At 38.5% G+C, this 24050-nt stretch overlaps 2 protein-coding genes across 3 annotated transcripts in view; one reads left to right on the top strand and one right to left on the bottom strand.

Annotated features, from left to right (window-relative positions):
- Positions 1-1145: 1145 nt before the first annotated feature.
- Positions 1146-22357, bottom strand: LOC144378569 (uncharacterized). Its single transcript, XM_078052975.1, has 3 exons — positions 21975-22357; positions 20332-20388; positions 1146-1367 (listed from the first exon to the last, which is right to left on the bottom strand). Exons 1-3 carry the CDS (start codon positions 22355-22357, stop codon positions 1292-1294), a joined length of 516 nt encoding a protein of 171 aa, XP_077909101.1. The 3' UTR covers positions 1146-1291.
- Positions 22328-24050, top strand: part of Ntn4 (netrin 4) — a 105542-nt gene continuing 103819 nt past the window's right edge. Inside the window, exon 1 of one of the 2 annotated variants that reach the window (XM_005324446.5) lies at positions 22328-22892. In XM_005324446.5, the coding sequence (XP_005324503.2) occupies positions 22838-22892 (55 nt within the window). In that variant the 5' untranslated portion in view covers positions 22328-22837. The remainder of the gene's footprint in view (positions 22893-24050) is intronic. The other variant, XM_021725805.3, reaches the window with a different exon arrangement.

Consider the following 24050-nt stretch of genomic DNA (forward strand, 5'->3'; position numbering starts at 1 on the left):
ATTAGACCTGGGTGCTACAGAAGACTGGCTCCACTTTTTTAAAGTACTCCTTGGATCAGTGGGTTTTCTTTCTGGGCCAAGTTACATCTTCTTTTCTTTGATTGCAATCTTCTCCTTTTTAGAAAACATAGTAGAAGTAATTGGGAGCAGGTGGGAATCCAATATGGCAATTTCTTTTTCCTTTTCTTTTTTCTTTTTTTTTTTAGAGAGAGAGCAGAAAGAAAGAGAGAGAGAGAGAGAGAGAGAGAGAGAATTTTATTATTTATTCTTTAGTTTTCGGCAGATACAACATCTTTGTTTGTATGTGGTGCTGAGGATTGAACCCAGGCCACACGCATGCCAGGTGAGCACGCTACCACTTGAGCCACATCTCCAGCCCTTCTTTTCTTCTTCTTCTTCTTCTTCTTTTTTTTTTTTTTAGCAAAACAGAAAACACATTATACTGCTTCTGATTAAATCTCACCCCAACCCAATCACCATCCCCAAATAATGTAAGTGTTGTGACAGAAGAAACCTGGACTGTCTTATTTTCCACAGAATCTCCAGTACCTAAAACAAGGTGCTTGGCCAGCATTGACTGAGTGAATGAATAAGCAGATCCAACATTTAGGAATATGGGAACACGGCTCTGTCATAAGGGGCTTATTGCAGCACTTGCCGTCCCAACTCAACAAGAAGCATCGTGACTTTTAAAGAATGCCAAGAGGAATTCTGAATTACAAACATTCTTAAAATTCATAGAGAAAATTCTCTAAAGCAGTCCCCTAGTCTGCATATATTTTACAGTATCCTGAGCCACTGAGTTGTTTCAAGGCTTACCCAAGTGAATAGATTGAGTATATTTATTGTTACACACAGAATCACTAAATTTTTCAAATTGTATTCTAATTATATATTTTTATAGAATTAAAAAAATAGACATCATTGGTTTTGCTATTAAACAAGTCCTAAATATCTGCACTTTATGACAATTTTAACTCACTTTTACACTCAAGTCCTTAAAGTTCCACAGCATTCACTACTTGAAATCTGAATGTATGTGAGGCAAATCTACATCACAAATAATGCTGAAAAGAGAAATTTTAGACGATTTCTAATTTCATTTCTAACCATCTGAATTCACCAGGGTGAACCACTGTGCCTACCTGGTCAGAGTGTGAATTCAGCTGCCAACCATCTACATGAAGATCCTGGCTTGGTGGGTTACCAGCTCCATGACCTGAGGCAAATCACCATCCTCTCCTTGCCTTACTTCCTCATATGTAAAATGGGGATAAAGATAGTATTTCTGTCACAGAGTTATTATGAGGACCACCTGAGTCCATGTTGTTTTTAGGTCAGTACCTGGAACATGGTGTGACGTAAAGCTAAAAAACAAACAAAAAATTATATGACTGTAGATGTTAAATGGTTTGTGTCCAGTGATAAGAGATTTTTGCATATTCAGAAAGATAGGCCCAGAAGACCTTCAGGCTCCCTTCCAAATTCTTTTACTCTCCCTTGCTCTCATAAAACCTGGCTACCTGATGAGTCCTAAACATCCATATTCTTTGAATCTTCATGTGCCTTTGCGAAAGTTCTTTACTGCCCATCTTTAGCCTATTCAAATCTCATCATCATCTCTGTCCATCATCTTTATTCTTGGGCACACTGATTCTGGAGTGCTTTCTTACTTTTATTTTATGTGCAAATTATTGTCTGCCAGATCAAACTATAAGCCTCTTGAGAACAGCTTAATGCTTCGTGTATATTTACCAGCATATAAGTAGCTATTTAATGAATGAGTGGCATGGGAAAAATGAAATTAGCAATCAGCTTTTCAGTGATCATTAAATGCAAGTAAAGCAGAATATACATTCAACATTTAGATGATTACTAAGCAGTTCCTATTTCTAAAGAAGTTTTGGTTTATATTCCCTCATACATACACTTTTTTTTTTTTTGGTCTGATCTACTGTAGGTGAAACATTTGTAGATTAGCTGGTTCCCCTTCATTCCTTCTCTTCTGAAATGTTTGTTAAAGTAAAAATGCCCAGAGCAATAATTTGTGGATAAAAAAAAACAGCTGCACATGAAAAATTATTGATGTGGTTTAAAAATTACTCTGAGGTGGAAAGTAAATGCCTTTTTCAACCTACGCTCTGAGAAGAGTGTTAAAGCTGATTCCTTATAAATCACAGAATGGAGGCAGAGTGGGTCTCACATTTGGGGCAGTCAGTTGATTGTAATCAAATAGTTTTAAATTTCTGTGTAAAAAGTTAGAAGATATTGTTTGCTGAGAAGATATAGCTGAGTTAAAGAAGGTCTTATCGACAACCTTAGCAATGTGAGTTTAATTTTTTCTATAGTTACAACTAAAGAAGCTGATCACTTTGGTTTACAGGCTATTTTTTTTTTAAATGCCTTTGTAGTTTTAGTTCTTTTTTCTATCATGCCTCTGAAATTTTCCTGGAAGTGACCCAAATGGCAGACACTCTTTATTGTATTCCCCAAGGTGCTATTATCACTGATGTGCTACCCAAATGCCATTTCCACCAGGTGTGCAGGTACATGTGCCATGCCAGACGTTGGGATAAGAATGGAAGATGCAACAAGAGATTATCACATCACAACATAGAATGTATTTCGTTGCTTTTCTGATGTTGTTCTTATGTAAATCTATATAGGCCCATCCTTTCTTTTTTTTAAATATAATTCATAGGCCTTTCTTTTCTTTTCTCTTCCTTCCTTCCTTCTTTCTTTCTTTTTCCTTTCTCTTCAATCCTGTTATGCCATAAATTCAGGGGAAATAGGTTCCAGCAGCTCAGGGTCTTGTCCACTGGTCCTCACAAAGTGTGCTTCTCTGGGTGGAGGAGGCCAGGACTTACTTCAATTAAACCCAAGTACCCTCTCTTTGGCTTCCTTCTTTTTCTGATGATTTTCCTTCACATATTTCAAGAAACTGTCTTGGCTCTCAGCATGTTCAGTATGATCAATATGCACATTGATTCTCTTGGCAAAAATCTTGCCCTTAATTTTTTGTTTACAGCAATGCCAACAGCATGCTGGGGTAACATTGCAAACCTCCGATTTGCCATGGTAACGTAGAGCTTCCTATCTGAACAGCAATCTTTTCCCCTTGATGTCTACATCACCTTCCCTGCAGATCACATGCATGTGGCCAAGGATCAACTCCATGATTTCTTCAAGGCCTAAAGAACAGAGTAGGTATCTTCAGAAATGGTTAGCTCTAGAAGATATGCCTGAGAGAATTCTAATTCCCTGGTTTTCTTCCTATAAAATATTTTTTTAAAAATACTTTCCTTTAAAAGGAAATTTAAGCAGGAAATAGAAAAAGTTTTAGTCATTATTTTTTAAATTGCTGTATCTCTTAGCTTATTCACACAGGAAGTCTACAAATTAAGCAGCATTAAAACGGAATGAGTCATTAACATTTTTCAAGTGCTTAATTTGAGCCTGTTATTAATTTCAATACTTCATAAATGGTAGTTAAGCAAAAAGATTAAAAAATATACATTTACTTTTAAAATCTTTAAGCCCTATGATTTATGATGCTTAGTAGTGTCTGTATACAAAGATAAAAAACATTCTATGTATCACATTTGGTATAATCTACTAGTTTACTTTTTTTACTTGGGAAATTTGTTACTAAATTATAAGAACATTGAAATTTAAGCCTAATCTTGATTTGGGGGAAAGAGATAGGCCAGGGCAATGAAAAGCAGTGACTCTGAAGTATCTCAGCATTATAATAGAATTAAAGCAATAACTGCAATAAATTCAAAGTAGAAAGGCTTGAATTTCTATCATGTATTAAATAAATTTGAGACATTTAGAGTGGGGAATTAAAGTTTTCTCTATGAACATTTTTGTAATTAATCTGTAAAAAATCAACTCGCAAAATATATATTTTTTTTACATGGGAAATTACATGATAATTATTTTTACATGGGAAAAGTAGAGAAGATGAAAACTCATGTAAGTTTTGAATGTAAGGCACTATTCCTAGAACTATGTGTAAGGCACTATTCCTAGAACTTTACATGGAAATGACTCATGTAATCCTCATAACAAATCCATAAGATAGATATCATTACTCTTTCAATTTGTTGGTGAGGCATAGATGATTCGTCCAAAGTCACTACTACTGAGTAGGATTCTATTCAGATGCCAGAATCTAGGCTGTTAACCATTTCTCCATTTTGCTTTTGCATCACAATCAATATGCTTGCAACTCATTTTTCTTAAAGCGTTAAAAATGGCTAGTTAAAATAGCAAGTTGTGGCAGGTTGACATTCTATCACAACCGGGAATCGCCAAATACGTTGCATATAATTTTTTTCATGAAGTGCTAGGGATCAAATACAGGACCTCATACATTGCTAGGCAAGCACTCTACCACTGAGCTGCACCTCAACCCTTAGGAAAAAAAGTGAATACCTTCTAGAAATCACATTATCAGACTATAGGGACTGAAAAAAAGAAGAAAAAACTCCATTGCACCTGGTAGGGAGAAAAAAAGATAAATAATAATTAACTTTTATTAAATGTGCCAACCACTATTCTAAGTGCTTTAATTAAAGCTATTTAATCTTACCTGATAGGATACCTATTATTACTATTCCTATCTTGTGAATGAGGTTAAATGCGATCTAACACTCTTACGTTGTCCCCTCTCACCTCTATTCTTTGTTACTGGAAATGTCTAGCTCTTCAGTTTTTTTGTTTTACACATCTAGGTTCCTTTTTTTTTTGTAAGCAAGGTTGCAATTTTAATCTAGGACTGAGTTGGAGGATAATTGTGGCTTGATGATAGAATAAAAAAGAAAACTTTAAAGGCATTTTGCTTTCTGCTGGCATGTCACTAATGCCCAATCTAGTTTAGTATAAAGATTATGAGCCTAATTTTTTCAAATCCTGTCTCTGCCTGTGTCTTAGTTGCTTCCTGCTATCACGAAACACCTTAGACCAGGTAATTTATAAATTTATATCTCACAGTTCTGGAGGCTGGGTTTCAAGATCAAGGCATTGGCAGATTCGAGATCTGGTGAGAAATTGCTCTCTCCTTCCCAGATGGTGCCTTTTTGCAGCGTCCTCACATGGCCGGAGAGCGGGTGTAAGGGAAAACAGGCTCCCTGAGGTCCTTTCATAAGACACTATTCCCATACATGTGGTGATTCAATCAACTCCCAAAGGCCTCACCTCATATTAGTGTGTGTGACCTTAGAGGTTAGGTTTGAAAGTATGAATTTTGGAGGCACAATCATTCAGACCACCATGGTTTCTTCTTAGTTGATCTTGTGCAAGTTACTTAACTTCCAAAGACAATGCTCTGAATGGATTATAGGGAAACGTCCCTCCCTTGTTTATTTTTGAGGTAGGCGTGGAAGAGGGTAAGCCAGGACAGTAGGAAGAGGAAGCTGACTGACAGAGGGAATGAAAGAGGCAGAAGTACCTAAAAAAAGTTCCCTCCTGACCTCATTTGACATTTTTCCTTACCTATCTGATAATTTTTATTTGTTTAATCATGAAATCTGTTCAACTGCTCTCGCCTTTTTCTCAGTCATAGAACTTTCTAGAACTAATGTTCTTGCATGAGAACTGACCTATCAGGCCCACCCATGCTGTTATGATGAGGTCACTTTGTGCACCACTCACTCTCTGTCTGCTTGCCATCTTTCCTGATGTGTCACCAATGCTGTCTGTGAACCACACCCACAAAAACAACTCAAAACAGATTTTCTTTAACCACATATGACGCCGGTGAATTGGGATTTTTTAAATTAGGCCACATAGCTATCTAATTGATCATTCTTCTTCCACTTCGAACAAGTGTTTATTGAGAACTTATTTTTAATAAGTTCTCAGCTGTGCCTGGCACCAGTGATAGAAAGATGAATTCATCATAGCTGTGACCCTTGGTCACTTTGTCATAGCAGCAAGCTTCATATACCTTAAGTATTGCCAGTGTAGCCTTTTGATTTTTTTTTTTTTTTAAGTTAAGTTGCTTTCCAACTCTTGAAAACTATTTTTTTGGATACCAGGAGATTGAAATCAGGGTCACTTAACCACTGGGTCACATCCCTGGTCTTTAAAAAATTTTTTAAATTGTATTTTATTTAGAGACAGGGTCTCAACTAAGTTGCTTAGGGCCTTGATAAGTTGCTGAAACTTGTTTTGAACTTGCAATTCTCCTGCCTCAGCCTCCTAATTCCCTGGGATTACCCATCCACTACCATTCCTAGACAACTCTTGGCTATTCTTAACTTTATCTTATAATCTATGGTCTTTATTTTTTGCCCCTTGTTTACCTCCTTTGCTAGCATTATTACTTGCAAACATCAGAACATACAAACTTTATCCTTTTTTATCAGGGTCGTGGTTGATTCATACTCTAATTTTGGCTCCCTCCATCCAGTGTCTTGTTCTGATACTGCAAACTAGTGGTAAGCATTTACTTTGTACATTGGACATATTATTCCAATGAGTGAGTGAAACATTCCACATAAGTATAACATATATGTAACTTAAGGCTTTGGATGTACAGCTGCGAAGATGAATTGGCTATAGTCTTTGACCCTTTTAGGATATATCTTAAGGCCTACTTTTCTAAAGAAAGCTATATAGTTTCAGTCAGATAAAATTAATTTTGACTTTACATGGGCATGGGATGAGACTTTAAAGAGTTATAACACCATCTGATTCAAATGTATGATATGTCAAGATCATTGTACTGTCATGTATAACTAATTAAAACAAATTTAAAAAAGAGTTATAACAAAAGAGTCTAGTGTCATGTAAATCTGACTTATGTCATTAAGAGTGACATTTATTAGTGAGAAAGTAGCAGCTATGCTATGTTATGCTCTTTCTTTTTAAAGAGGTTTTTATGGCAGCATATAAGCCATGATGTAGCTTACACTTGAACTAAACCAAACAGCTAGGCTTTATGGGTATAATATCATCATCATCATTATTATTATCATTAATGCCTTACCATTATCTCCTAAAAAAATATTATTAGTACTACTAATGAGAATTGCAAAATTGTACTGTTTTAACATTTATTCTTTCCCCCAAGGATTTTCTCCTATATTTATCAATTTTTTAACTTCACCCCAATTGTCTTTCTATAAACAGAAGTGACAATTAATTACATAAAATTAAACCAAAAAACATAGAATCAATACTGATTTGGAACAGGAGTTTGCTGACTAAAATTGTATTATAACAATTTACCTCCCAGGCATAATATTTGTCTGCTTGCAGCTAAGAAAATAAACTATTTTTCAAACACATTTTAGGTTTCCTTTTGGATTCAGGCATTCACAAATTATCATTCCTTGCCTGAGAGAAACCCTACATTCTGTAAAATGACAGAAAAGTGAGAGACATAGGCAGGGCTATGTATCTAGACTTGCAGATTATATACTGCACAATTCCAGGGGATGCCACACACAAAACAGTAATGAGAATAGTATCCCTGATGTTGTACAGAAAGGCAACCTACATATTTGAAAGTACTGGAAACAGTACTGTTTAGAAGAACAATTTCTCAGTAGGAAATTTTACAATAAATATTCAATTCTACAAGAATACACCATTAGAAAAGAGGAAAGTAAATGTGAAAGAAGAGAAGTGTACAATGAGCAAAATGAGTAGTAGAAAAAATAAAGATGTGAGAAGAGATTTAAGGTAATGAATGACAGATGAGATACCTTAGATTTTCTTGGTACAGAAAAACCTAATTCTGGGTTAAAAAAAAAATCAACCAACAAGCATGGCTTTAAATACATTGCTTACCTCACAAGACAATAAGGGAAATCATTGATTCTCCAATATTGTGACTTTTCAAAATGCACTAAATGGTGTAGCCAATGTAATAAGAAAAAAAAATAAAAATTATAATGATTGAAAAAGAAGAAACAAATTGCACCTATTTATACATTGGTTGTTTTCTTGGAAAAATCCAAGAAACTTTATATGATTAGAACTAAGAACTTAGTAAATTTGCTGGATAATATCAGTATACAAAAATCAACTATATTTTAATAACCCAACAGCAAAGAGTTATAAGGATGTCACTCATAAATACAACAGAAAATATGTCTAGGAATAAATCTAATGAAAGATTGGCAAGATTTTTTTATGAAGAAAAATATAAAGCTCTATTGCAATGTTTTAAAGATGACCTATATACTCGAGGAATTAAATCACATTTATAAAAATGTAAATTCAATTCTCTAAATATGTAAATATTTCTCAAATTAACTATAAATGTAATACAATTCCAATTCAACCCAGCCCAACAGATGTAAATAAGTGGAATGGACTTGAGGTTTTTGAGGTGAATCTGAAATTCTGTGGGGGACATGGCATAGTTAACAAACAGTACCTCTGATGGAAAAAAAAAAAGTCCCTGCAAACTCAAAAGGATGAATACTCAGATAAATATTGCAAGCAGAAAAGCTATCTTATTTACTAAGAACTGGAATATTTACATCCACATTAGAACATTAAGAATGTGATTTCTTGGCAAAGGGACTGCTATCTCTGTTGCAAGATGGCATTTTTCATCCATGACTCAGAAGGAAAGTCTGGAATACCTGCCCAGTACCTAATATGGGTATAGACATTAGGTTTTTAGATCTAGAGAGGAGAATATTTTAGCAAGTGCATACTGCCACACATGAGAGCATCCAAAGCATCCAGAGGTATCTGAATGACTATACCTCACCCAAAGGCCACTTGTTAAACTATAACAGGCATGCCACCTGTTCCTTCAGAGGCCAATAAGTGATCTTTGAACAGGGCTGAAGTTAAAAAGTAAACCTATGCTTCACGTTTTTGCATTGTTATAACTAAACTACTTATAACAACTGACTTGATATGAGTGTGCAGTCAATGTTTGCTTCTAAGATTTGCTCAGTGTTTACATTTTAAAGGAAGGACACATTTTCTATGAAAAAGTTTTTCCAAATAGTCTGATTGCTTTTGAAGCAGCTCTTCAAACTCTAACACTATGTAATCAGCCAAAATTTCTGTACTACAGTTACCTTTCCAACTCTATATCATCATTGAGTTTCCATTATTTTATACTGAAAAGAGAACCAATTCAAAGCAAAAGAAAATATACACTCTTTTAAGCATTATATTATTACTTTTGCATTATAAACTATGAATTCCCCAAAACACAGATAAAGATAATGACCTTGGTCAATAAATATTTTTTTCAGTAGTCACAAAAGCATTGTATAGGATATGGAAAAAATCTCAGACTAATGACGTGATTGGTGTTGCCTTTCAGGATTTTCTTCATGTTTCTGACTCATCCCCTTACCCTGCTTTTCCTCTCACACATCTTCTTCATTGTTAGAGAGATATGAGAGACGCAAACTAAAAATTTCATGAAAAGTATGCATGACAGTCTGTTTCCTACAATATTCACTTTAAGTATAATTAAGTTTTTTTATTAACTTTTCTGTTGCTCACTAGTTGCTAGAAGTACATGCCATTTGAAAAGGGTGAAAATAGTAAAGCTATAGATCACCTGAATGAACTAACAAAATCCAAATGATAGACATTAAATATCCAGTTGTAAAATCAATTTTATTCAGTTGCCATTTACAGGATAATCCATTCCACAATAGCACAATACATATTCTTCTCAAACTCACGTGAAATTTATGAGATAGACCATATGCTGAGACATAAAACATATATTAATGCATTTAAAGGAACAGAAATCCTACAAAGTTTGTTCTCAGACCACAATGGAATTAAACTAGAAATAAATCAAAGATAGCTGGTGTATCTTCAGTTATCTGCAAATTAACATGCAAAATAATGTGTCTTTAACTCTTGGGCCAAGGAAGAACTCTCAAGAGCAATATAAAAACATTTTGAGGCCTGGGGTTGTGGTTCAGCGGTAGAGCACTGGTCTAGCATGTGAGAGGCCCTGGGTTCGATCCTCTGCACCACATAAAAATAAAGGTATTGTGTCCAACTACAACTAAAAAATAAATATTAAAAAATTGAAACAGCGCAAAAGCAGATCTTAGAGGGCAATTGATAGTATTAAATGTATATATTAGAAAAGAATAAAAATCTAATCTTGTTAGGAAGTTTGGAAATTACAACTTAAGAAGTTAGCAAAAGATAAAGAAATAAAACTGATTAGCAAGCATAGAGAAAATGTTTAGGTTCAAGTATAATCCAATCAAAGAAATGCAAATAAAATGCCACTTTTCACATATTGAATTAGGAAATTTATATTTTTAAAGTATAACATCTAATGCTGATATGGATGAGGTAAAACAACCATCTATTAGTGGTGGTTGTACCAATGGATACAAACTTCTTGGAAACTAATTTGGCAATGTGGCCCAATGTACCTTTCTTTTTCTGGTATTTCCATTTTAATGGGTTATAAAGAAATAATCCCAGAATAAGAAAATATTTAATTCACAGAAATAGCTATAAAAGTATTATTTAGAATACTAAAAATTGCCCATGCAAATAAATGTGGTATTAGGTAAAACAGGATATATCTACTCATTAGAACAATAAGATGGTCATTAAAATTGATGTCTTAAGAGATTTTATAATAACTTAGCAAGTAAACAGTGTATAGAACAAAAATTTTATGGGTATATATAGAATCAGAAGAAACTACACCAAAATTAAAACTGGTTTCTTCTGATTATGGATGTGCTCTTCTTATTTTCTGTATTTTTGCTTTTCTGTATTTCCCAAAACCAATGGTGACAAAATAGTGTTTCGCTCATGGGCTTTAGAGTGCAATGGTTTGGGTTATAGCTTCAGCTCTGCTGCTTAACTAGTTGTGTGAATCCCCATTCTCATTTGTAAAATGAAGATGATGATTGAAAGTCTCTCCCTGAAGGTGGTCATGTATGTAGAGTGGTCACTACAGGACCTGCCATACAGTAGGCTCCCAGTAAATGCCAGCTATTGTTATTGGTTATAATAGGAAAAAATGTTTTATCAAGAGTAACTACATACTGGGCACAGTGGAACACACCTATAATCCTAGGGACTCAGGAGGCTGAGGCAGGAGGATCACAAGTTCAAAGCCAGCCTCAGCAATTTAGCAAGGTCCTAAGGAACTTAGCAAAACCTGTCTTAAAATTAAAAAAAAAAAAAAGCTGGGGATGTAGCTCAGTAGGTAAGCACCCCTAGGGTCAATCCTCAGTATCAAAACAACAACAACAACAACAGCAACAACAAAAAAGAATTATAAAGAAGAATAAGCACAGAAAGACAAGTCCATCCAGATTTTCAGGGTTTATTTCTACTTAAGATGCTATTTATTTAATCCTTTGAATAATATGCAAATTCAAGGCATTTATAAAAATACTGATTGCAGGGTAGTATTTTATGTCCACAAAGGGGCAGATATATATATATCATCTCACTGGGAAACTATAAGTACATTTTGCTCTCTTTGTGTATTTAAAAGTGTCATACCCAAGGTAATACCAGTGAGAATGAAGAAAGAATTCAAAGTCACTGACTTTAGCTACTTATTACCTTAAGTCTGCAGGTCTTGATTTTTTTTTTTCCAGAATAAAAGATAGTAATTTGTACCTCCTTTGCCCAGTTGGGTGGGTAGGAGGCCAGAGAATATGGTAGGCCACAGGGCAAAATTCCTATAGGGTCATTAGTAGACTAAAATATACCCTGCTATGTCAAGATTATTTTCAGTATAAAATTTAATATTATTTTTAAAGGGTTAATATAGATCTAAATGATAAGGAATATTACATAAATATTCCTTACTAAATTTAAATTTGACCAGGATTCTGCCCTTTAGAGAAATACCATGCATTCTAACAATAATTCATCCCCCCCACCTTTTTTTTTTAACTCTGTGTGTGGTCTTTATTTCAAATATTTGTTAAACACCATTTTTTTTGTCTTTTTTTTTTTTTTTTTTTTGGAACTGGGGGGTCGAACCCAAGGCTTTGCGAATGCAAGGCAGACGCTTTGCCACTGAGCTACATCCCAGCCCTAAACACCATTATTATTCCTTAGGACAAGAGCAAAGATCAGCCCCCCACCCCCAACAGAGAACTTTACAGAACAGAGGCAACGATCCTTAGTGGAAGCTGAGGGAAGGTGCCCTCTGAAGCGAACTTCAGCTGCCATTTGGGGCCTATCTTGTGGTCACAGATTGCAGACTCTGTTTTTGGAAGGTTTGGGTACAGCACAAGAATTCCATTTGTCTCTTGGCTAAAACCCTGGCTGTGGTGCCATTAGGTCAATGTCACTCAAGTTGCTGGCCACCAACCTCTCACAGTAAAGAGTTCCAAATTGAGAATCAGTTTCTTCCAGAAATCATTCCTACTGGTGTTATCTGTCCTGAAGCCAGTCTTCTATGTTGTCTGGAATACTGGGGACTTCATATGCTGAGCAGGCAGCAATCTCAGAGAACCTTCTGGAAGCTGTTACTACCTTCCAGCTCTGCATAGCCCTGACAAGATGCTGATTATCATTTTTTAAAAAGATTCCATTTTTCCTGCTGGCAGTAAAGCTTGTATTCGTTCAAACATTTCAGAAGTAGAGCTGAAAGTGGGAAAATGATGTGTTCTTTTTATGATGAAGGAATCTTCCATAGTTATGTTTATACAAACTAACTTCATGAGTGCAAAAATGCTTTAACTTAAGAGTAATATAAATATTTTTTGTATTAACTTTGGCTTTAGGCTCTCAATTCTTCAAATTTAGTAAGGAATATTTGTGTAAGCAAATAGCTTTTAAGTGGAGAAAGTCTAAGTAGACATATGAGATGTTTTTCTAAAGTGTGCAGAAACACAAAGGAACTTATTTTTATTTTAATCTTGGGTGCCTATAGCCTTACAATGTCTTTTACAACTCATCTATACATTTTCAGAACTCACTAACACTTGAAGCCATTACTTGAGCCCTGAGGATGGTGTTAATATTTGGATACTGGTTAGTGAAGTTCTTTGGATGTTTCTGGGAACTGAATCCCTGTTTTGGTTTAGATCTAGAATGTCCCCTCAGAAGCTCATGTTTCGAAAACATGATATCCACTGCAGGAGATTTCAAAAGTGGGGCTTTTAGCTATCACTTCATTAGTAGATTAATCCATTTGATAGACATATAACTTGAATGGACTACTGGGTAGTAACTGTAGGCAGGTAGGACACTGCTAGAGAAAGTAGGTCACTAGGGGTATGCCCTTTGGGATTATATTTTGTCTTTGGCCCCTTTCCCCCTTGCCTCCCTCCCTCCCTCCCTCCCTCCACTGGCTACCATGAGCTGAGCAGCTTTCCTCCACCATGCCTTTCTATCATGTTGTTCTGCCTCACCCCAGGTCCAGAGAAAAAGAGTCGGCTGACCATTGACTGAACCTCTGAAATTGTGAACCTAAAATAAACTTTTCCTCCTCCAAACTATTCTTGTCAGGTATTTTGGTCACAGTGGTAAAAAGTCAACTAAAACAATCCCTTTATACAATGAGCCTCCATTATAATGAAATTAGGGTTGAAACAAACTGTCATACACTTGCCCCCTAAATTGCATTATAATCGTGTGAGATTTAAAATACAAGGGGTTTGTTTTTGAAACTACAGCACAAATTTAGGATTGGAAAATATTCAGGGTAATTAAGACCCAGAGGTAACACCAAGTTATAAATACATCTAGCTTTATTAACAGCTTGAGCATACTGTACTAAAGCATATATCTTGAAATTCGGCCTATAGAGATCTTTTTTAATCAAATTTCTGTTCTAAAAGATTAGGAGATTTTTAAACCTGGTTTTCTAAGTTTTGGACAATGTATTTTCTTTGATTTTTAGCTAAAAAGGCAGAAAAATTTGTAGAACCTTTGTGCTTTCAATTGTTTACATAAGAGTACTAGACACAGAGAAGGTTAAATCTGCAATCCCAGTGCAGTTATTAACCCTAACTAAATAACCTTAACTAGGCTAGAGTCCATGGAATACTAAGTTTTAAGTGTAGAATCTCAAGGGACTTCAGTTTTCTCATGTCAGAAAAGGAGGTTGGACTAACTTCTAAAGTCTTTTCCTATACTGACTGATATTTTATCATGAAGTTATAAGTTAGGTAAAATTATGATACTGACTACAAATATTTATGTAAATGTCTGCCTCTCCTCTTGGAGATTTTATTTCTGCTATTATTTCAACTGTCTTTTTATGTCAATGGTTTCTACTCAGAGTCTGGACCCTTGACTTCTCTGTGAGGTCAGGGTACCTGTGTACTGGCCATGCCTGACCTACCCTTCTCTCTAAGCCAACTAGTCCAAAATGGAATCATCTCACCTCCCAAACCAGCAAAGTTCCTGATTTTCCTATTCTTGAAAAAGAGATTATGATTTTTTTTTTCCAACTAGCCAGAGGAAGAACCACCATTTTTTTTTTTTTTTTTTTTTTTAGAACTGGGGATTGATTCAGAGGCACTCAATCAGAGTCCTTTTGTATTTTATTTAGAGACAGGGTCTAACTGTGTTGCTTAGTGACTCACTTTTGCAGAGGCTGGCTTTGAACCCATAGTTCTCCTGCCTCAGCCTCCAGAGCTGCTGGGATTACCGGCGTGTGCCACTGCGCCGGCTCCAAATCATTTTTAATTTCTTCCCAGCCTTCTGCTGGTTCCATGACCAGTCACAGAGCAGAGGCCAATCAATTCCTTTTTTTTTTTCCTTCAGTCCTCTCTTCCTTTCCATTTTCCCTATCTTGGTGTAGACTCAGGTGTCCTTATAGACAAGACCTTAAGCCTCCTCCTAGATCCTCTTTTAAAATCTATTATGTGACATCTCTGGATAATGACAGCTAGAGTTGTGTTACTTCTCAATACAAAATAGCCTGTCTTACCAGTATATTAACTGTTTGGCCCTACTCTCGTTTTTCTTTCCCATCTGGGCTGATCTCCATGATTCCTCCTCTAATAGTCTCCCCTCCCATTCTCCTGGAAGCACTTGGTATATTCACACCTGAGTCTTTATGTGAGCCTAACCAGCAAAGCTGGCCTATACACACCACAAAATCCAACTACCCCTACCCAACTGATAGGCCCAGCTCAAGTCCACATCCTTCTTGTAGCTCTTGTGACCTCCTGGGTCCACAATGTTTCCTGTGCTGCCGATGACCTACTTTATATGCCACTTTTCATGCACTGCTTTATGTTTTTTAAAATATTCTGCCCTAAGCTGTTATAGTTTTTAAAATTAATATGTAATCATAACAATCATATGGTATTTCTGAAAGTTCAGAAGCCAGAAAAAAAAGTTATTTCTAATATTTTGATATATTTCTTTCTGTACCTTTTTCACATGCACCTTTTCACTCTTACAATTAGAGCCTATATGCAATTTTGCTTCCTATTTTTTCCCACTTAGCATATCAGAAAAAAGAAGTAAAACTGAGAATAATAAAATTCATGCACAGTGTTCCATAGGAGGGCAGAGGGTCAACTAACCCTGTTGTCAGAGGAAAGGGTAAGAAAGAAAGTTGTCATAACAGTTATTGTCAGAACTGAATTTCCAAGACTGCCAGAATCAGCCAGAAGGAGAGAAGAGGAGGTTGTCTATCTCAGAGACTGCAGGAAGTTCAGTGTGGATGGCAAGGAGCCTAATATATGATAGAAAGTTTGGATGCCAAATTAAGCAGAATGAATTCCATCAGCAAATGAAGAAGATCCGTGGAATATGTTAATAGATACTTGGGCCAAATATGTTAGTGAAACTGCTAACTTTTGATGACATATATAGCTAGTTGTCTTCCTGATATCCAACCTCCCCCTCTTCCTAATAGAATCCTGACTAGGTTAAGGGTGACAAAGTACCCAAGTGAAATACTTAGCTCCCGAGATTTTCTTGTGGTTTGGAGAGCTCATCTAAACCAGTTCTGGACAATTAGATATTAGTAAGTGGGCGAAGCTGCTAATAAAGTTTTTAAAGACTCTATTGGGACTGGGGATGTGGCTCAAGCGGTAGCACGCTCGCCTGGCATGCATGTGGCCCGGGTTCGATCTTCAGCACTACGTACCAACAAAGATGTTGTGTCCGCCGAGAACTAAAAAATAAATACTAAAAATTCTCTCTCTCTCTCCTCTCTCCCTCTCTCTTTAAAAAAAAAAAAAGACTCTATTTGCATATACTTTTTTTCCTTCTCTCTTTTTCCCTCTCTCTTGCCTAGAACAGGAATACAAGTCCTAGAGTTGGAGCAGCTATCTTATGGCCATGAGATAGAAAACCACACAAACCCTGCTGAGTTACTTGAACAGCTGCACTATAACTCCTGACTCCTTGTTATGTGAGGAAAGTTAATCTCAGTTTGGCTAAGCCAATGAATTGGGTTTCTGTTAATGCTATTGAGTGCAATCCTATCAAACACGATATGAGACTATAGTTCCGGTAGATTCACAAAAATTCTAAGAAAGTCTATTTAACATGGCTTAACCTAATATTAAAATTAATGGACTACCAAATTCTTTTTCCCTAGAACACACAGTATATCTCACTGAACACAAGTGTTCTACAGAAGTTGGGGCAGGATATCCTTTTTGTGTTGATCAAGGCAAAGAGGACGCTAAATCTGCAATCACAACTCGCTCACTAATAGCAACTAGATATATAATCTGACGAGGTAGGGGTCTATGAAATAAATTTAAATGTAGAATCTCAATAGACATCAATTTTCTAGTGTCAGAAAAGGAGTTCGACTAACATCCTGCATCTTTTCCTATGCTAATATTTTTATTGTGGAATTACAAATTAGATAAAATAATAATATTCATGGTAAATATTTGTAAAATAATCTACATTCCTTGGAGCTTTTGTTGGAGAAGAACTGTTGTGACATTGCACTAAGAGAGAATAGAGGAAGAGAAACGTGTTGTGTGTGGTGGTGGGGGGGGATGATGAGTTTAATTTTGAACTTGAGATAGATTTAATTTAGTTCAGTGATGAATTTGAGATGTCTAGGTAGAGCTGCTGAAGACCGCTGGATGGAGAGCCACAAAGCCCAAGAGTGAGATGTGAGCATGAACAAGATAGGGGCTAAACATGGGCTCTGTGGGCTAAACTGAATGTTAAGGTGGAAAACATTCTGTGCATGCTTTCACCAATAAGGACCCTCCCTCTTCACTGCTTCTCTGGCTGCACCAAAGAGGAAGTGGAAAGAACCTGCTGTGTACAGTCAGACACCAGAGTTCAAATCTGGACTTGTCTGTTTCCTTAGCTGTGTGACCCTGGCTCAGTCGGTCATCTTCTCAGATCTTCAGTTTCCTCATCATGGGAGTGACACCCACCTTAACCATGATGATTAACCAATCATCATTAGAGTGGCTCATTCAAAGCTAATTCCTGTCTCCCTCCTCCTTTTTCAGATAGAGAAGACTTGCTGCTTCATACACATTTTCATCGCCTTTGGAATGCCCTTCATAGATGGAAAGCAGTATTTAAAATTAAGCCTGGGTTACCACTTGGCTTCTGGCTACTGAAGATCTATCCACGTGTAAATTGAAGATGGAATTTCAGGGTGGGTCAAAAGAGAGTATATGTACATGATCGACTTATATTTTACTATGTTTTTTTGTATTAGCAAACTAAAGTGCTTCTTGTGTGTCTTGGGCTTGTCTAAGCACTTCATAAATATTGGCTCATTTTATATTCATGATAATCTTATGAATTAGGCACTGCTATTATTTCCATAATGCCAATGTGGAAAGGATGTACAGAGAGGTTAAGTAACTTGCCCACAGTCACATAGCTAGTAAGCCACACAGCCAGGATTCAAACCTGGGGAGTCACACCCCATAATTCATGCTCTTAGCCACTACACTATTATACAAAAGCTGCAAATAAAAGGAATAACCCCATACTGTTCACTATTCCTTCATTCTTATGAGACCTTTGTTGATTATTTCTTTTCTCTATTTCCCTACATTAAGAAAAGTAGTAATTTGTCTCAGAGAATCTTTTAATCAATATCAGAAAAAGCAACATGCGTAGAAAGTTTTAGCAACAGTCATTTAGAGGAAATTTGTTTTCAATGTGTGTATATATAAGGCTGTCAATAGTAGCTATCTCTGTAAAAACAGCAGAACTGTTGTTTGTTTAAATTTTCTAGGCTCCATATAATTAATTTGAACATGAGAGAGCATGCGTGCATTTTTTTTTAAAGTACTGGTTACCTTCCTGCAAGAAGAGCACATGTATTTTCAAAGGCCTCACTCCCTTCCTAGGAATGAGCAGCTGTAGCCAGGAAGTACATGAAATAAGAAACAGTGCCATTGGCAGGAGGCTTAGATTAAAGCTTAAGGAAATTCCCAAGATGATGTTCTTAAAGGGCATTCAAAGGGCATAGGCCAGGTAGAAAATTGATGGTGATGGATAAACAATGGTTGTTTTTTTATTTTTATCGGCAAACCCAAGTCCAATCTCCAGTGTATATTTAATATGTATTTAGGTATGTATGACCTAAGTCTGGCATTTACATCTTCCTTATTACTTTCTCTTTGTGTAAATGGGCACAACTATTCCTGTTCCCTCCCACACACTGATGCTGCAAGGATAAATGAGATAATGTTTATAGTTCCACGGAGGAAGGATACTAGATATACTAAAAATATCACTATTTTTAAAGTCCTTCCTTTCCTTGGAAAGTAGAGTAATGCCACATGTGTGCAATGCTATTTAAGAGTTAAATTTTTCATAAAAGTTAATTTTTTTTCAGAAAATAGATACTTATTCCACTAAGGACTAAAGGTTCTTTCAAAGTTTTAAACAATTTTTTAAATTCAGCAATTTGAATTTGTTGATTTATTCTTTTAATTAGTGTGTATTGAATGCTAACCACATGCAATGTATTCTAATAAAATCTCCTCTGGTTATACAGAATATACTTAGCTATTTATTAATGATGCTGTAAGACACTGGTATATGTGAAAGGTATCTTAGTTGACTTCAAGCTTGGTATCAACCATCATCACAAAGCTGCTGATGCAGTTTTAGGCTACAGAAATAAAAGCCCTAGATCTAAGTTAAGAGAACTATTAGTTATGTTTATTCTCTGCTGATCAGACAAATGTGGAATTAAATTTTAGGTGTATAGATTAAAGTAAATTGGTGTATACCTAAAAAGGGGTGATTAGGATGGTGAAAGGTTTGGAAATCATGTCAGATGGGCAATAAAACAAATACTTGGAGGGGGATTGTTAAGAGGAGTAATAAATTTGGCTTCAGATCTTTGAATATCTCTCAGATGAGAAATTGGACTTATTCTGCATAGTTGCAGATTATTAACACATAGACAATGGGCTCAAGGTCATATATGATTCTGAATACTCTATGATTTATTAGAGACCTTAGTTATTGTATTAAGTTGTAAAAAAGTGATGCCTTTATTGCCTTCTGGTGCTTTGCCTCTGTACTAAAAGGCCTTAGGCTGCTGTGAGTTTGGGGGTTTTGTTGTTGTTACTGATTTTGTTTTGTCCGTGTGTCTGCTTTTCATAGTTTCCCCATCCTCCTTATTACTAGACTGTCTGAAATTTAAATAGAATCCTGCTTCATTTCAACATTTCTACTATGCTATGGTCTAGGAAAACATCATAACCAAACATTAAAATAGCATGAACAGGGGCTGGGGATTCAAACTTGGGGAGTAGCTCAGCGGCAGAGGGCTTGCCTAGTTTGTGTGCGGCCCTGGGTTCAATCCCAGCAACACACACACACACACACACACACACACACACACACACACAGAGTAATTTAAATGAGACCCTGAAGAGCTCTCCTATGGGTATATTCTTTGGTACATGGACTTTTTACTATTTTAATTATTAAAGTCCTTTTCAGGCTTCTTCCAAGTTATCAAGAATGTTCTAGATTTAATTTTGCCAATTGTATGGTTTCTGAAAACTTGTTATTGAAGTTTTGTAAGTTTGCTAAACTTCCTACTAATTCATACTATTAAAAATTCTTAATCCATTATTGAAATTTAAAAAAACACACAATCATAGTCAATGATATGTTTACCATTAAACAAGATTTACCTAAGCTTACTTTAATAGAATCTTCAAAATGAAAGTATAGTTTGTAATAAATTAGGCTGTATAAGCAAATGAAACTGATTAGAATGCTGATTCTTTTTCCTTCTGAGATGGTTTATATATAAAGTATTGGTGTAGAATGAACAGATTCCTTTCAAATATGGGGAATCATTCTCATTTCACTGATTTTCTTCATAGTCTCTGTTCTTAGTATATAGCAATACATAACTCAGTCAAAAACATTTAAGGAGCTGGGTGTCATGGTTCCTACCTGTAATCCCAGTGAATTGGAAAACTGAGGCAGGAGGATCCAAAGTTTGAAGCAAGCCTGAGCAAATTAAAAAACAAAAAGGGTTGGAAATGCAGCTCACTGGTAGTGTCTCTGGTTCAATTCCTAATACCAAAACCAAAAATTTAACAAACGTGTACTATATATCTGGTAGGTATTTTCAGTTAAGAATATGAATTTGGACTGGGGATGTAGCTCAGTGGTAAAGTGCTTGCCTAACATGTGCAAGGCCCTGAGTTCAATCCCCAGTACCATTCCCCGCAAAAGAATAATGAATATAAGAAAATGTTTTGTATAGACTAAATACAAGAGACTGTCCTACCATTAAGGAGTGTATTGTCTTGTTAAAATAAACAAGAACCAGTTATAGAGCAATCAAGGAAGTATATTATCTATGTAGGATCGTTGCAGATAGTTAATGTTTCTGAAATTTATAATAAATGGAATAGTTGTGCCTAAACATAGTAGACCCAGAATTAAATAAATATTTTCTCTGCTTTTACTTCCCTTGGCAATTAGGTTAATATTGTGCTGAGTCTTAGGCTGTTAACAATTTCAATAAAAAGTACAGTTGGAGAGGTGCTTTAATGACTTGTCATTAGGAGCCTGACTATATGATATGAAGAAAGTCCCCCAATAGTTTAAAAAAAAAAAAAGGATTTGTTTTCTAAATGGAAAATGTCATATGTGTTGCTGTGACACACTGGTTTGCCACTTCCTAATGTCAACCAAAAGAATAACTTTTAATATTTCCCAAGTGGATTATTTTGACCTCAATCCAGTTCCTCCTGGAAGAGATAAACTTCTTATATATAACATTATATAATGGGTTTATCTCCCCCCCTGAGGAACTGGATTGGGGTCATTATAAATAATATCTACATGTGCCCCAAGTGCTGAATTATTCCCACTTGCAATACACACAATAACTGAATGGTATCTGTAAACTACTTAATTTTCTGGAAAATATTCAAAAGCACAAACCGAACGCTGCAATACAAAATTGCATTTGTCTTAACTTTTGCCAATTTCCCTGAATATGTAAGCAGAATTACATTTTCACAGAACTTGCAAAAGTCCCAGACTCCAGTGCTATTTAATCTCCTTCCATAAACACCAGCCCTGAGCAATCCTATCTATCCTAATTAGCTGCTTGTGGTTACTACTAAATTTTTGCCCATGAGTTATTTCACAACATTATTGTTGCACAGCACACCATACTCTATAGAGTGAGAGTGCGTGGAAGGACCAAAGAATTCTTTGTAATTATGAGAAAGATGTTCTTCAACAGTTCACTAACTAGTCCCGTGACCCCTTTCTTGCAGCACCCTGAGTATGATTAAAGAATCCCATTTACACCTGGCTACACCCTCAGACCCATAGACAGAGTGTTTAGCCCAGAAGCGCCCCCATCCCCAAAAGGCGGCAGAGAAGCAGCGAATGCTACTTAGTGGTGCGATCTCGGTGCCAGTACCCGGGTCTGAGTTGAGGGTTCCGAACCCGGGTCGTGGGACTCGCGAAGAAGGGTTGGCAGAAAGAAGAGGGAGGGCTTGTTTTGCTGGGGGACGTGAAAAGTAGGCGCTAGCCTGTTTCGCGGTTTTTTAAGCCCCTCGGCATGCCCTGACCTGATCAAGAGGGAGTCAACTGCTCTCAGGAATGTTCCGGGAGAAGGTGGGAGATTGCTTCCCAGGGGAGGCCTGTGGGTGCTGGAGGACACCAGGGGGGTCACGCAGGGAGATGCCGGGCGCGCGCCGGGAGGGGCGCCAGGGCAGCTGGGGACCGAGGGGAGGGCGCGCGCCTGGCTGAGGCGGGCGGGACCAGACGGCCGCGGGGGTGGCTGGTCGGGGCGCGGTGGACCCCTCCCCGGGCGGCGACGCGGCGACCCGGCCGCGCGGGCTGCACCGCCCGGGCTGTCAAGCACGGGGGGCGGGCGGGAGGAAGGGGTGGAGGTGCGAGGGGAGGAGGGCTGGCACCGGAGCGCCGCGGTGTCGGTGCAATAAAAATGCATCCCATGGAACTGCCCATGGAGAAGGACGGGACCGAGGCGCGGCAACCAGAGGAGGTGGTAAAAGCGGAGGAGGACGCCCAGGAGGCGGCAGCGGCGGCAGGGACGGCCGGGAAGTGAAAGGTCTCGCAAAGTTCAGCGGCGGCTTCGGGCGCCGAGCCCCAGGCTAGCGGCGGAGAAGCCCTCAGGACCGCTCGGCCGGGCAGCGCGGCCAGGCCGGCTATGGTCCCCGGGTTCCCGCCGCCCCCGAGGTGCCCGGGCCCCGCCAGGCCGGTGCGCGAGGGTCACCCCACCGCCCGGCGCGGCCCCGGCCCACGGCTCCGCGCCACGGGTGCCCACTGACCGAGCCTAGCGCCCCAGGAGGAGGAAGAAATAAAGAGCCCCGGGTTCTCCTGAGGACGGTTGCCGCTTCATCCCACAGCCGGGAGGTCTCGGCTCCCTCCCGCACCCGCCCAGCCCGGCTGCTCCCGGCTGCTCCCGGCCATGGGGAGCTGCGCGCGGCTGCTGCTGCTCTGGGGCTGCTCCGCGGTGGCCGCAGGTGGGTGGTGACGCTGCCGGGCCCCCACCCCCCTTCCCTCGCTCCTTCTATTCCCCAGCTCGAAACTCAGGGGTGCAGGGGGCTGGACTGGGAGCTCAGAGCTCCGCTCCTGAGGATGAAATGAGTGGCCATGTTCCGCCTCCTTTCCCCGGGGCCCCGCAGTTTCAAATACCATTGATATTTTTTGCAACCGAGATACACTTGCCCTGGGATAACCCGATATCCTGGGTGCGTCCTACTAGAGATACTGCGACCTGGGTTTCTTTCTCGATTTGGTTTGTTAAAAAACTGTTTCTCCACTTTGTGAGGGAACAAAGGACCCAGCTCGCCATCCCCCGGCACTTCATGGCCTGAGGAGTGATGAGGAACGGTGGCCCAGAGACCCTGGGCGCGCGTGGGCCGGGGCGTGTCTCTCGTTGAGAGCGATCACCAACTCCCCGACCTAGCGCAGGTGACTAGGGAACCAGGTAGGGCCACCTGGGGCGGGGGTGAGTGCCCTCTCCCCGGGGACGGTGACTGGAACGCAGTGGGACTCCGGGTTAGGACGATAGGTGGTGATCACCCTGGTGATTGCACGGAGCTGGCTGGCCGCCCCTGGGGAATTGGTACCCTGGCCGAGGCTCTGCGGGAGGTCGGAGGCGGGTCTGCTCCCTGTCTCGGTAACTGGACAACCGGCAGAGGCGTCGTCAGATGCCCTCTCCCTCCCACTCCTGTCCTGGCTTTCTTGGACTGCCCTAGGCCACCCGTTCCCAACTCGCTGTTTCTAAATTCGGGAGCCCCTTCTGCTCCTGTCCCTCCCTCGTGCGGGTCACCTTGTTTGCAGTTAGGCATAAATGCAACTAGCTGTGCGGGTAAAGAGGAAAGAAAGTGAGGGACCCTCAGCCATCCAGGCTTGCAGGCGAACCTCGCTTGCACCAGAAAGAGGAGTGTAGGCTATAGAAGAGCACTGATGGATCGCACGCATCTCTTCCCTTAGCAACTTCCACTCTCCTCCCAGAACCTCTGGGACCTGATAAAATGCAGGCTTTAGAGTCCACACCCCTAAAGCAGTCAGTCAGAGAAGCATCCCCGGTGTACTTGGAGAGTCACTTTTTTAGTAATCTCCAAGTATTTTACTCACTGATTATTATTATTTATTATCAAATCTTTTCTAGACTT

The sequence above is a fragment of the Ictidomys tridecemlineatus genome, chromosome 6 (assembly GCF_052094955.1).
Source record: "Ictidomys tridecemlineatus isolate mIctTri1 chromosome 6, mIctTri1.hap1, whole genome shotgun sequence".
Classification (NCBI taxonomy): domain Eukaryota; kingdom Metazoa; phylum Chordata; class Mammalia; order Rodentia; family Sciuridae; genus Ictidomys; species Ictidomys tridecemlineatus.

Bases quoted from the DNA above. Each gene is read 5' to 3' on its own strand.
- LOC144378569 (XM_078052975.1), bottom strand. From the start codon at position 22,357: ATGCATTTTTATTGCACCGACACCGCGGCGCTCCGGTGCCAGCCCTCC. The intron at 20,389-21,974 runs GTCAGGGCATGC...TAATTTGCTCAG, and splicing joins GTTGACTCCCTCTTGATCAG to GCTTGCTTCAAACTTTGGAT. The intron at 1,368-20,331 runs GTAGGAACCATG...TTTGTTTTTTAG, and splicing joins CCAATTCACTGGGATTACAG to CTTTACGTCACACCATGTTC.